General features: G+C 37.0%; 3 protein-coding genes across 5 annotated transcripts in view; all 3 read right to left on the reverse strand.

Annotated features, from left to right (window-relative positions):
* Window positions 1-2590, reverse strand: part of agap1 (ArfGAP with GTPase domain, ankyrin repeat and PH domain 1) — a 138271-nt gene extending 135681 nt beyond the window's left edge. For both annotated transcript variants that reach the window (XM_037762524.1, XM_037762523.1), the window contains exon 1: window positions 1326-2590. In XM_037762524.1, the coding sequence (XP_037618452.1) occupies window positions 1326-1488 (163 nt within the window). In that variant the 5' untranslated portion in view covers window positions 1489-2590. The remainder of the gene's footprint in view (window positions 1-1325) is intronic.
* Window positions 2591-4055: 1465 nt separating this feature from the next.
* Window positions 4056-7806, reverse strand: LOC119483983 (fas apoptotic inhibitory molecule 1-like). The gene is made up of 5 exons (XM_037762526.1): window positions 7408-7806; window positions 6980-7319; window positions 5940-6168; window positions 5239-5288; window positions 4056-4399 (listed from the first exon to the last, which is right to left on the reverse strand). Exons 2-5 carry the CDS (start codon window positions 7094-7096, stop codon window positions 4247-4249), a joined length of 549 nt encoding a protein of 182 aa, XP_037618454.1. The 5' UTR covers window positions 7097-7319; window positions 7408-7806; the 3' UTR covers window positions 4056-4246.
* Window positions 7807-10398: 2592 nt separating this feature from the next.
* On the reverse strand, window positions 10399-13777 carry LOC119483926 (ras-related protein ralB-B-like). Of its 2 annotated transcripts, none has more exons than XM_037762423.1 (6): window positions 13633-13777; window positions 12305-12331; window positions 11307-11463; window positions 11012-11220; window positions 10749-10923; window positions 10399-10630 (listed from the first exon to the last, which is right to left on the reverse strand). In XM_037762423.1, exons 3-6 carry the CDS (start codon window positions 11418-11420, stop codon window positions 10523-10525), a joined length of 606 nt encoding a protein of 201 aa, XP_037618351.1. In that variant the 5' UTR covers window positions 11421-11463; window positions 12305-12331; window positions 13633-13777; the 3' UTR covers window positions 10399-10522. The 2 variants fall into 2 exon arrangements, with proteins under 2 accessions (XP_037618351.1, XP_037618350.1); XM_037762422.1 differs by having other exon boundaries at window positions 11307-11466; window positions 13633-13776.
* Window positions 13778-14062: the final 285 nt, after the last annotated feature.

Here is a 14062-nt window from a genome sequence, read left to right on the forward strand (position 1 = left end):
CAAACTTCATGCAAAAATACATACAAAGAACATGTTTGAGATTGTAGCACACATGTGCTCTTAGAAAAACACAGCATTATGTCTTTGTTAAGGTTATTAAAAGATCACAATAGTGTTATTCTGATGCTAATTTATTATAAAAGGACACACAGATGGAAAACAGGACAACAAATTCCAGTGATAAACAATACCGGACCTGGATATTATTGCTGGAATCAAGCAATAACATCAAAATATAAGCCTCTCCCAGCACATCATATGGGAAATTATGTCCAATGAATGCAAAAACCACAATGATCGTGAACCAAACTTCATGCAAAAATACAAACAAATAACACGTAAGAGATTGTAACACATGTTTGCTCTTAGAAAACACAGCATTATGTCTTTGTTAAGGTCATTAAAAGATCATGATAGTGTTATTCTGATGCTAATTTGCACAAAGCTGGAACAAATATACCAATTCCAGATTAATCAGGCAACCATTAGTGGTACTAATAAACAATAATAGACCTGGATAGTATTGCTGGTATCAGGGAACATCCAAAACATATAGCAAAACATGTCAAACAAACCGATTTCATCACTGCAAACCACCAACTGTTGACAGCAGAGAAGCCAGCAGACTGACACAGGAACTGACCACACAACTGGACAAATAAAGGTAAATAATAGACAGGACTGTTATGAACACAAGTAGTGAATATATATATATATATATTGTATGTGTATGTTGTCTTGTCCCTAGCTGTTTTTACTATATCTGTGTAATTATGTTTAGGAGATCCGGAATCAAATTCCTTGTATGTATGTACTTGGCAATAAAACTAATTCTGTAAATACAGTATATAGACATCTTCACATGTACATACTGTATATAATCATCCAGTCCATGTATATCCATTCAGTATTTTTTTTTTTTTTTACACAATTTTATTGTTCACAACTTACAGAACACTTGACTTGTATATAAACGTTTTATTTATTAATTTCTTGGTGTTTTTGTATATATTTATATAATATTTATGTGTATTTTTCCCATTACCTGTGTACATAACAGTCCTGTCTATTATTATTATTATTTTATATATATAAAATGTTGGCAAAACATGTCAAACAAACCGATTTCATCACTGCAAAGTGCAAACCAGCAGAAAATCAAAGCAACTGTTGACAGCAGTGAAGCCACCAGACTTCATGATAATTTTGCCACATTTAAGAGCCCGTGTGAGTCCGTGTGTTTGTGTGGGATTACCCGGGTTTGTCGCAGTGTTTTCGGGTATTTTAACACCAGCATCCCCCCCAGCATCCCTCCACTGTCCTACCTTCAATTGCGATGACATGCTCCCGGATCTGGTTCTGCAGCAGCGGCTCCTCCACCCGCTCCAGCAGCTCGTAGATGGAGTAGATGTTCGGGTGCACGGACTCGAACCTCTGGATCTCGGATCGGATGGCGGCCGAGTTGGCGAGGTGCTGCTGGTAGTTCATGGCTGCGGATCGGCGCGGATCGGCCGGGTGTAGTGAGGTGGAGGCGGATAGAGAGGAAGGTGAAAGCTGTGACCTCCAGGACTGAAGGGAAGCTTAAATCATGCTTTTCTTCAATGGACCCTGGTGCAGTTCAGTTTCTCACATGTAGAGTTAAATCACTAGGTGGTGATTTGTGCATGTAGAACACAGTGTTTCCTCCTCTACATGCCTGGAGGTTAATTATATATATAGATATAGATATAGATATAGATATATGAATGTTGTTGTTGATGGATGGAGGTAGTGATGCGGTGCAGACTGCTGCTGCTGCCCGCTGCAGGCAGCCTGTCTCCGGGGTGTCCTGCTTCAGATCCCGGTCTGGTGAACCATGTAGAGACCTGATGAGAGTCCTCACATCCTCACAGACAGAGCGGGCTTAAAGTGACACTTCGGCCGCTTTATGAGGGTTTATCAGGTTTAAAGCAGCTTTATAGAGTCACAAAGAGTCACAAACGAGCTCACAGAGACGAGTCCAAAACGGCCTTGTTGCTATGCTAACAAGCTAACAGGCTAGCCAGCTAATGCTAACAGGCTAGCCAGCTAATGCTAACAAGCTAGCCGGCTAATGCTAACAAGCTAGCCGGCAAAGCTAACAAGCTAGCCTGGTTAACGCTAAAACAAGCTAGCCTGCTAATGCTAACAAGCTAGCCAGCTAATGCTAACAAGCTAGCCTGCTAATGCTAACAAGTTAGCCTTTTAATGCTAACAAGCTAGCCTGGCTAAGCTAACCAGCTAACCAGCTAGCAGTATCTTCCAGGCTCCGGTAGTCCGGTGGTCCGGTAGTCGGGATGTTCCCGTTGTTTAGTGTTTAGTCTCCAGGACCAGCAGCTGGATCGGACCTCCTCAGTCCGGTGTCTCCGGTTCCTCCACCGGTTGGTCTCCTCCAGGTGAATCCAGGAGGTTGTGTTAAACAACACCTAGCGTTATATCACAGGTTAGTCCAGACGCAATCCCGGAGCCCGAACACTCCTCCGGTGCTGCGGTGAGATTCATCCCGACTAGAGCTACAGGATCCCGGCCGGGGACGTCATGCGCCTCCGCTGGGCTCCAAGCTGCGCACACTACTACCACGCAGGTTCCGGTTACACGTTTCAAAATAAAATACAACTACTGGAAAGTATATATCGAGAATAAAATCATAATATTACAAGAATAAAGTCATTATAATGCACTAAAACGGAGCGTTTCGGAGAGATGGTGAATACAGGTATATTCAGACAGATAGTATGAGGAAAATAACGTTTTTTTTAACATTAAAGCATGTAAACATGTTCTATTAGAAACACAAAATACAAGTATGAACCTGAAAATGATTATAATATTGGACCTTTAAGGGCAATTTGAGGTACTTTACTTAAGTATTTCCATTTGTATGCTACTTTATACTAGAAAAAAAATGGTATTATTTATTTATTTTAATTTATCTGGCAGTTAATTTACATATTCAGATTATAAAAACAAAATAAAAAATCTACTAATAAATGATGATATATTATTATAGATTAAACCAGTGGTTTAATTTAGTTTATTTAAAATTTAAAAAATTAAATATGTATTATGCAATATATACACTGTTTTTTGCATCATATTCTATATTATTAAGAACTTTAAACACGCACTATCTGCAACTATCTTGGACTCTAACCACTGGCGCACTTTACACTATATACCACTTTATAGACATATGTACATATTACATTTATTTATTGATGGACTGTACACACTAAGTTCACCCATTCACTTTGTATCTTTCATATCTCTATTATTGTTTTTATAATTGTTGTATACCTTTACCTCTCCTGTGTTTCACTCTGTTTGCTGATGTTGCTGCTTTGACACCTGAATTTCCCTCCAGGGATTAATAAAGGTTCATCTTATCTTATCTTAACTTATTATATTTATATTACACTCTGCTGTTATTAATCACACTACTGTCACTTTACCATGCAGTGTTTGTCTGAATATGAAATGGACGTAAAACTACTTCCAAAATGTGTAAATATTCTAAAAATGTTATAGACTGAATTCCACGAAACACAGAGAAACCTTTATATATTTATATTTTTTATTGTTTTATCCTAGTATTAGAATAAATTATTAAATAATAATTATTCAGTATTTTCTTTATTTTTATTATTTATTTTATATTATTTTATTTATTTTTCATTTAAATTTATTTACATATATTGTGTTATATGTTGTAGCATTATGAACATAATATACATGTAACATACTCATTTATTTCTATTTTCTTACATTTGTTTATGTTTATATAAGAGCAACTGTAACAGCCCAAATTTACCGATCACTCAAGTATTTCTGAGTCTGATATGCTTTTATTTTGAAAATAGAACCTCCCCTTTTCCAGTCTTCCTCTCGCCAACTGTCGCGTGCTTGACGTAAAGCATTCAGGAGAATACTCATTGCGTGGATTGTGCACAAAAATGACTTAAAAATAGTATATTTCTTATTTTTAATTTGATTTCAAAATAAAATGACACCTTTTGGAGCATAAAAACACAACCGTGTTAAACTGCACATTTCAGTGTTTATTTATATTTACATGAACATATCTGTATTTTCTAAATGTGTCAACTAAATGTTGAAAAACATAAGTACTACTGTAGTACTGCTGTAGTACTGCTGTAGTACTGCGTGGTACTTTAAATACCTCGTCACTCATAGAGTCTCTTTGAGCTCTCAGCTCTGTTCCAGCTGTCTATTGTTGTGTTGAAACTGGTATTTTCTCTCCATCCAGCAGTAAAAAGTGCACAATGCCGCCCTTTTTCTTCCCACCGCTGGTCGCCTTGATGCAGCACTCGTGTTCGCCCAACAGGAAGAGCGTCTCCGTGCCGTCGTCCACGAACTCGCCCTGCGAACGCGCCGCCACAAAACACACTTTATCTGCAGTCATTTCACCGTCAACACACGTTTCCTTTAACTCTTATTTTGAAACAACAGGTTAGCATCCTTTAAACCAGTGCTTCCCAACATTTTCATCAGAAAAAGTCTGAATAAATTAAACATCATTTTGCGTTGTTTCCTTTCTTGTTAATCATCTGTTTACCCCTCGGATTGATCCAGTGGGCCCTTAAAGGGGTCCCGACCCCTATGTTGGGAAACTTTAATTAAATGAAGACAGTAGAAACACCAAAATCATCTTTTAAATACATTAGAGTGTATTTTCATGAATGTATATGCATGTTTCTTTCTTTTAGGGAGATGCTATTAGTATCTTACTTTATAAACCAAACCAATTAATTAAATACACAATAAATAACTGATTATAAAGAGACGTCAGATAAGCACCTTAACGCTTGTGTTCTTCTGTTTTGTTATAAATGAAAAAAGGTCAAATAAACAGATATTAACAACAGGAAGTACTCTGTACTACTCTGAGTATTTGCAGGATTTTAAACCCAGATTATAGTTATATATATTTTTTAACATAGTTAGCTCCGGATTGAAGTTTATTTTTTATATCTCAGTGACATTAATCTCAAGCTTGTTATCAAAAACAATAAAAACTCTCATTGAGGTTTAAAACAAAAGATGATACTGTATTAATAAAATAAAATAAAATAAAATAAAATTAAATTAAAGTAAAATAAAATAAAATAAAATAAAATAAAATAAAATAAAATAAAATAAAATAAAATAAAATAAAATAAATTGAAATGAAATGAAATTAATTTGTGAAGTGATTCTCACCGTCGTGTCCATTTTCTGTCCGTTGCACCAAACGTCCATCGTGTCCTTCTCTGTTGGAAATAACAACAACAACAACAGTAGATATTTATATATAAAATAATAATACACTTCACATATTATCTCACTATAACTGAACCTGTTGTTTACAAAGTACATTTACTCTATTTCTATTTTATTCTACTTTATACTTCTACTGTACTTCAGTAACTGTAATTTAACTACATATTTTTCCTCATTAAATTAATTACATTTTAATAATAAATACGTTATCATTAATTACATTTTACTGTTAATACTGAAGTACTTTAACTGAAGTAACATGTTGTATTCAGGAGTATTTTCCCACTGTGGTATTTCTACTTTAACTGAAGTACTTGTACCACAGTTACTGCTGTGGTTTGTGGCTCGTTGTCACTTTGTGTTCAAAGTCACACCTGTAATTAACTCTAATTTCATAATTACATGCATGAGGTGACTTCTTTGTGTTTGTTATGATCAGTCAGGTTGAGTCTCTGTCGTCCAATCAGGTTGCTGCAGGTGGTCATGTGACCTGAGCAGATTACAGTCACATCACCACAAACATCTGGATGTGCGTTCCAGTACTACCGTAGTATTTAGTCTGTGTGTAGTACTTTGTGAGGGCAGCTGTAGTAAAAGTATAAAGTATGATGTTTAGAACGTAGACCAGGTCTGGGTCTCACCCAGGACCACCCTGTAGTCCCGATCCTCCACCCGGAGCAGCCAGGTCTTGGAGGTCTTGGCCCGGTTGTCGATGAAGGTCTGCAGACTCTTTCCGTCCACCTCCAGCGTGTACTGGTAGGCGAAGCCGCCGACGGCCTCGATGATGATGGTGGCTCTGGTGTTGGAGCTCCCCACGCTGAACGTCTCCTTCCCCACCAGCTTGAACAGCCAGTCCTTCCTCACCGCTTCCTGTTGGCACATTCAGTCAAATTAAAAAACACATTTTATTTTATTGATTTAACGTTTTTATGTTTTTTCTTTAAATTATTTCAATTTTGAGATTTTTTTATTCATTACTTTTATTCAAATTTATTTTATTTATAATTTTTATTTTATTTAAATTTATATTAACTTTATATTATTAGCTTAATATTGAGTTTTCTTTTTACATGTTTATGTATTTTCTTTACTTATTTAAATTAAGATTTTTTTACATAATTTTTATTCAAATTTATTTTATTTTACTGATATTTATTTTAATTTTTTTAAATATTGAGGTTTATTTTACATGTTTAATTTATTTTTTTACTTATTTAAATTTAGATTTTTTTTTGTGAATCATTATTAATCAAATTTATTTTAACCTTTTCTTAACATTTTTTTTTTTTTTAACTTATTTAAATTTTGAGTTTTCTTTATTTCATACATATTCATAATTATTTTTTTTTATTGATATTGCAACTTATATTATTTAACTTATCTAAAAATTGATAGTTTAATTTTCATTTATTATGTTTATTTAATTAGTATGTTGCATTTTATATTTTTTTATTTTTAACTCATTTAAATGTTGAGATTTTTTTATTCATCAGTTTCATTAAAATATATTTTATTTAATATTTATATTTTATTTTCATTCATTAATTCATTCTGCAGGACTGCAATATTAGTACTTCTTACTACAGGATTTCACCCAGAACCCCCTTCTGAGAGGTTCTATCCAGAACCTTTCCACCTTCTCAGGGTGCCACCAGACCTCCGGATGTGAACACGGTCTCACCTGTCCGTTGACGTACACGATGCGTTTCCCCGTGGTCGTTCCATGAGCGAACTCCACCCTGTAGACGCCGTCGCTCAGCGCCACGTCCCACGCCGCCACCAGATCTCCACCCAGCATGTCGGACAGTGGACAGGGACTCAGTGGATCATGTCCTCAGCTGTTGGAGTCCTGTTAGAGTCGCCTGTGCTCAGCAGCAGGTGTATTATACTGAATAAGAGGATTACAGACGTCAGCTCACTACACTGACACTGATTACCAGGACACATCGCAGACTCCTCCTCTACTGCTCCACACAGGAAGTGTGTCTGCAGGGTGATGCTGTGGAGATGACCTCTGACCTCTGCATGGACAAAACAACAAGAACCGGTCAAACTACTATGATGCAGTACATTCAAATACAGAAGTAGAGAAGTAAAGGAAGCAGTCACCCCCTCCCCGAGGCCATCAGAAAGCAGCTCTGCCGGCTCTCCAGCAGCTCACACAAAGCTGCTATTGTTGTCATCGTCGTTGTTGTTGTTTCAGACGGTTTCATGTGTCTCACGTCAGATCAGATCTTACAGCCTGCAGCAGGACGACTACCGGACGTCAGTCATGTTCCTGTTTCACTTTATGTGACCTGTTTGAACCTGGACGGCCTCCAGACATCTAACACAGGTATTATGTAACACAAAGACACTTTCACTGGAGGAAGAGAAGGAACACAACTAACACATTTATACAGGAAGGAAGGAGTGAAATATTTAAACCCATTTTTACTTTAGTTTATTATAGAAATGTTAAGGTTTTATTGTATTTTTCAATTTATTAAAAATGTTTTTTTTATTTATCGTTCTATTCTTTTTTAATTTTTAATAATGTTGAGTTTTTTTAAGATTGTACATTTTTAGATTTTTGTAAATTTATTATTTTTATTCAAATTTATTTTATTTTATTTTTAATATTGCAATTTTTGTTTTAACTTGTTCAATTTATCATTTTATTAATAGCATTAATAGTTTATCATTGTTTGTATTCTATTTGATGAACTCTCTATTTAACAGTAAAGTCAGGACGCCCTCTATTGGCCAAACAATAGATCACAACTCTCAACTTCATTCTGCTTCTAATAATATTAATTCAACTTAATTCAGTTTTCTGAGCATAAATACAGCCCTGTTTTATGAAGAGGTGTTTTATTTTATGTCTCTGTGATTTTATTTATATTTTCTACACAGAAACAAGAAAATGTAAATTTCTCAGAAAGAAAAAAACCCCAAAATATTAATTTATTTTGAGAAACTTTATTCTCTCTATATATAAAATGACTCTCTTGGTTACCAATTAATTTTAATTAATTGAAAATGCACTAAATTATGTATTTTTTTACAGAAAATTATTAGAAATTTAAAAAGTTTTGACCCTTCTTTCCTTTAACTTATTTAAATGTTGAGATTGTTTATTTTTTTAATCTAAATAATGCTATTTTTAATTTAATATTTAATACATTTAATTAAAAAAATAATTTAATGATGAGTTAAGGTTTTTTTAAATATATATTTTTAATAATTATATATATATATTTATGTAAATATATATATATATTAAATGTTTATGTATTTTTAAGAACTTTGATTCAAACAATAATTCTGGTAAATTTCATCATTTTAATGCTTAAATTTCAATAAATAAATAGCATAAATACAGCCCTGTATTATAGAGATGCTTTATTTTCTGTGATTTTATTTATATTTTCTAGGCATAAACATATACTTTTGTGAAATTTTTTTTAGGGAAAATTATAATTTCTTTGAATGAAAAACTCCCAAATAAAGAGTAATTTATTATTCATTTATTTTAAGATACTTTATTCTCTATATATGTTGAATGTTCAGCTGACTAACTGATTGAAAACACACAAAATTAAGTTGTTTTTTTACAAAAAACGTATTGAAAATGATTACAGACCAGTACATAAATAAATAAAACCCTTCTTTCCTTTAATTTGTTATTCATTTGGCAAATAGTGTGACTCTTTTTAACATGTATTATATGATTTAAACTGGTGTTTTTATGCATAATAATATATATAATAAAGAAAGTGATCAATCAGTTCTTTTATTATGAAATAGAAATGAGTTTGACAAGTCTGGTTCCCTTTAAACTCCATTATTATTATTATTAATAATAATTATACACGTGTTCAGAGGAATAAAGCTTTATACAAAAAGGAGTGTGTGGAAGTGTGATAGTGATGCATCATGGGAAACATGTTTAAGGCACTAAATCTCCTCCTTCTTCTTCTTCTGTGGTTACAGGTCCAGTTAGAGATTACAGGATGTGGCCACAAGTATACGGACACATTTCACGTCGATAAACATCCGGTTAGTTGGACGTTGAGGCTCAACGCTCCACCAGCTCGACTCTAATGGTGTTTAACTGGAGCTGCAACCATTCATCAATTAGTTCAATAATCAGTTAATTAATCATCAACTATTCTGTACACATGTACTGTACACAGTACGGAGGCGTCACTTTTATCATCTCTAATTAATCCACCAATGACTACTCTTCTCTATTAATCCTCTCGTCTATGAAACGTCAACAAGTAGTGGAAGATACCCATATGGAGGCGGAAACCTGCCAAAATCATCAATAAATAAATAAATGACTTGATAAATAACTATGGCATTAATTGTTTGTTTGTCATGTTGTTGTTTTTTAATGTAATATGGTTCAAAAAATAAAATAATTATGGCATTAAAAGTGTCAAAAATAATATTAAAAATAAATGTAGTCATTAATTTATTGGTAAAATGTGATAATTTATATTTATTTGTGTTTTAATTTGTTTACCTTTATATTAATTTATTTACTCTTCTGTTTAATTTCCACTTTTATTTATTTATGTATTTATTTTGATGAATTTTTCAATTTATTTTTTCATGTATTTCTATTTATTTATTTATTTGTTTAAATTATTTTTTTCAATTAATTAATATATTTTTGCATTTATTTTTTATTTGATTATTTATTTTAATGTATTTTTTATTTTTGCATTTATTTATATTTGATATTTATTTTTAAGTGTATGTATTTATTCATGTTTATTTATTTATTTTTTATTTTGGCAGGTTCCGTCCTCCATAATTAAATTGCTTGTTTTCTCTGAAACAAAGCGATATTTAATTTGCTATAGCCGTCACAGAAACAGGAGGACAAATCCTCATTTTTGAGAAGCTGCAACCTGAAATTTATCTGCTTTAAAAAGTGACTTAAATGATTGTAGATAATTTTCTTTTCATTGAGTTGCTGCAGCTTCAGACGTCTGATGTAAAGAAATGACCCGTTGGTTTAAGATCATACTCCTGAAGCGTCCACACTGAGACTCCTCTGTACATAAAGAGGAAGCAGCTCTTAAACAAACAGACAGATATATAATAAGTGGGAGTGAGATGTGGGTTTTATACATGTAGAGTGTTGGTGCATCAGTTTGTGTCTGGTTCAGTCCGTCTGACTGGTTCTGGTTCTGCTTTTTTGGCTCTTTGTCACCTCGTCAGGCTGAAGTTAGAGGAGGCAGCAGTGCTTCTTCTTCTTCTTCCCGCTCGGCCCGTTTTTGTCTTTGCTCTCCGCCATCTTCTTCTTACGGACCTCCCGCATCAGATCGAAGAACACCTGGAGATGAAGAGGACACGTTAGTGGAGGTAAATCCAGTCTAGGTGTGGCGGCTGGAGGCAGAAACGTCTCGCCTCGACACAGAATTAAATGTCACTTTCCAACCTTATTTAGTTACCTTGTCGACGTTGGCTCTCGTCTTGGCCGACGTCTCCACGTACTGAACCCCCCACTCGCCGGCCTTCGCCGTGGCCTCGTCGGCAGACACCTGCCGCCGCTCCTCCAGGTCCGACTTGTTCCCCACCAGCAGCAGAGGGATGGCCTCCTCCTCCTTCACCCGCAGGATCTGCTCCCTGACACACAAACACAGAGCGTTTTACTAAAACAGCTGCTTTATAAAAGGACCCCGGTCCAGTGTTTATCATGAAGTAAGACCCAGACCTGAACTCCGACGTGGCCGTGAAGGACTCGTGCTCCGTGATGGAGAACAGCAGCAGGAAGCCCTCGCCGCTGCGGAAGTAGTTGTCCCTGATGGCGGCGTAGTCCTCCTGACCCGCCGTGTCCAGGATGTCGATCTGGACGTCCTCGCCGTCCAGGACCACCTTCTTCCTGTAGCTGTCGGCCTTGGTGGGCTCGTAGTCCTCCACGAACTGTTGGAGCATTGAGGAGAGGGGGGTGATGGGACAGGAAGTAGAGGCAGCGAGGGATCATGGGTAATGTAGTACGGAGGTCTCACCTCGTCGTACATGAACTGCAGCGTGAGGGCGGACTTCCCAACGCCGCCGCTGCCCACCATGATCACCTTATGGAGGGCCAGGGACGTCTGGTTCTTGTTCTTACCGGACGCCATGACTCTGGTCTGGCTCAGTCCAGAGACTCACAGCTCCGCCTGGCTACTGGGAGACCAGCAGGGATCGGCAGAGACCAGAACAGACCAGTAGGGACCAGAAGAGAGAGGTAGAGACCAGCAGGGAGAGGTAAAGACCAGCAGGGAGAGGTAGAGACCAGCAGGGACCAGCAGAGACCAACAGGGAGAGGTAAAGACCAGCAGGGAGAGGTAGAGACCAGCAGAGAGAGGTAGAGACCAGCAGAGACCAGCAGAGACCAGCAGAGACCAGTAGAGACCAGTAGAGACCAGTAGAGACCAGTAGAGACCAGCAGAGAGGTAGAGACCAGCAGGGACCAGAAGAGAGAGGTAGAGACCAGCAGAGAGAGGGAGAGACCAGCAGGGACCAGCAGAGAGAGGTAGAGACCAGCAGGGACCAGAAGAGAGAGGTAGAGACCAGCAGAGAGAGGGAGAGACCAGCAGGGACCAGAAGAGACCAACACGGATAGGTAGAGACCAGCAGGGACCATAAGAGAGAGGTAGAGACCAGCAGGGACCAGAAGAGAGAGGTGGAGACCAGCAGAGACCAACACGGATAGGAAGAGACCAGCAGAGACCAACACGGATAGGTAGAGACCAGTAGGGATCAACACGGATAGGTAGAGACCAGTAGGGACCAGCAGAGACCAGCAGAGACCAGTAGGGACCAGCAGAGACCAGCAGGGACCAGCAGAGACCAGCAGAGACCAGCAGAGACCAGCAGGAACAGGATGAAAGATACAAAATATATACAAACACCAGTTAAATATTAAAAATACTGTCTAACATGCACAATTAAAAATACTTAAAATTACTTTAATATAACATTTTAATAAATCAAAATATTTATAAAAACATAAACTACTCACCAAACCTTTAAATCCTCTGAAACAGACCTGTAATAAAATAAAATAATAATCTATAGATTATCATCTGATTCATGCTAACAACAATAATCTCAATTTTGAATACTTTTCCTTCAGTATGCAGTATCTTTACTCATAGTGGAGTACTTGTACTGCAGTGTTTGGTGGAAATAGTACATGCATGCAGTGTTTGGTATCAGTAATAGTACACGAATGCAATACTTGATGGTAATAGTACATGCATGCAGTGTTATCAGTAAACAGTGAAGGAGCTGTGTGTATAAGTACTTGTACTGCAGTACTTGATGGTAATAGTACATGAATGCAGTGTTTGGTATCAGTAATAGTACATGAATGCAGTACTTGTTGATCGTATAAGTACATGAATGCAGTACTCAGTGTTATCAGTAAACAGTGAAGGAGCTGTGTGTATAAGTACATGCATGCAGTGTTTGGTATCAGTAATAGTACATGAATGCAGTACTTGTTGATGGTATAAGTACATGAATGCAGTACTCAGTGTTATCAGTAAACAGTGAAGTGGCTGTGTGTATAAGTACATGAATGCAGTGTTTGGTATCAGTAATAGTACATGAATGCAGTACTTGTTGATGGTATAAGTACATGAATGCAGTACTCAGTGTTATCAGTAAACAGTGAAGTGGCTGTGTGTATAAGTACATGAATGCAGTGTTTGGTATCAGTAATAGTACATGAATGCAGTACTTGTTGATGGTATAAGTACATGAATGCAGTACTCAGTGTTATCAGTAAACAGTGAAGTGGCTGTGTGTATAAGTACATGAATGCAGTGTTTGGTATCAGTAATAGTACATGAATGCAGTACTTGTTGATGGTATAAGTACATGAATGCAGTACTCAGTGTTATCAGTAAACAGTGAAGTGGCTGTGTGACCTTCCAGCTCCATGCAGGCTGAGGACACCTACATGAGGGCTGGTGACTCATTATATGTCTTCTATTAACCATCAGGATGTGATGAATAACAGTGAGACACTTTACCTAACCTCAGCTGTTTAAATAAATAAGAAATAAGCCAACAGAGGTTGTTTCTGCAGTGAAAGAGGAACTCTAACCATCCTGTTCCTCTCTGTCTCAACCAGCTGACCAACAGCTCTCACTAAGCCCCGCCCCCTGCCTGCTCTCTGATTGGCTCCTGCTCAACCCTTCCTCGCTTCCTATTGGCCGCTCGGACTGTCACTCACAACACAGATAGCTAGCTGATAGCGCTTTCAGAGAAAAACGACGTTAAAACGTGACGTAGAAAACGTAAAGATGGCTCAAACAACGCAGAAAGAGTCACGCAACTCACCCGCTAACGTGTTTCCCCGGTGTTCGGTAAGAAATCCGCCATAAACCGACACAAAGTGGAACTTTTAACAAGTTTAACCGGAGCCGCTCGAGCCGCCGCCTTCTACACGGACTGCAGCCGGAGATCGTGTATTCACGACAGGAGGAGTCACTCTGGAGGTCAAAAACGGAGCGAGAAACAGCTGGCCGTTACAAGTGATCCCATGAAATATAGCCACAAATTACACTTATAAAACAAACTACACGAACGAACACTTTCTTATATTATGTGATTTATATCAACACTTAAATCTTCCATCAAATGCCGTTAATATACGGCTTTTTCAAATATAGCTCCCGGAATGATGAGCTGGAAAACAGACACGGAGTGATACCTCTTACCCTTTCTTCTATCACAGATAACAGTAACAGGATGTGACGTCAAGAAATTC

Source organism: Sebastes umbrosus, chromosome 24 (assembly GCF_015220745.1).
Source record: "Sebastes umbrosus isolate fSebUmb1 chromosome 24, fSebUmb1.pri, whole genome shotgun sequence".
In the NCBI taxonomy this organism is placed as follows: Eukaryota; Metazoa; Chordata; class Actinopteri; order Perciformes; family Sebastidae; genus Sebastes; species Sebastes umbrosus.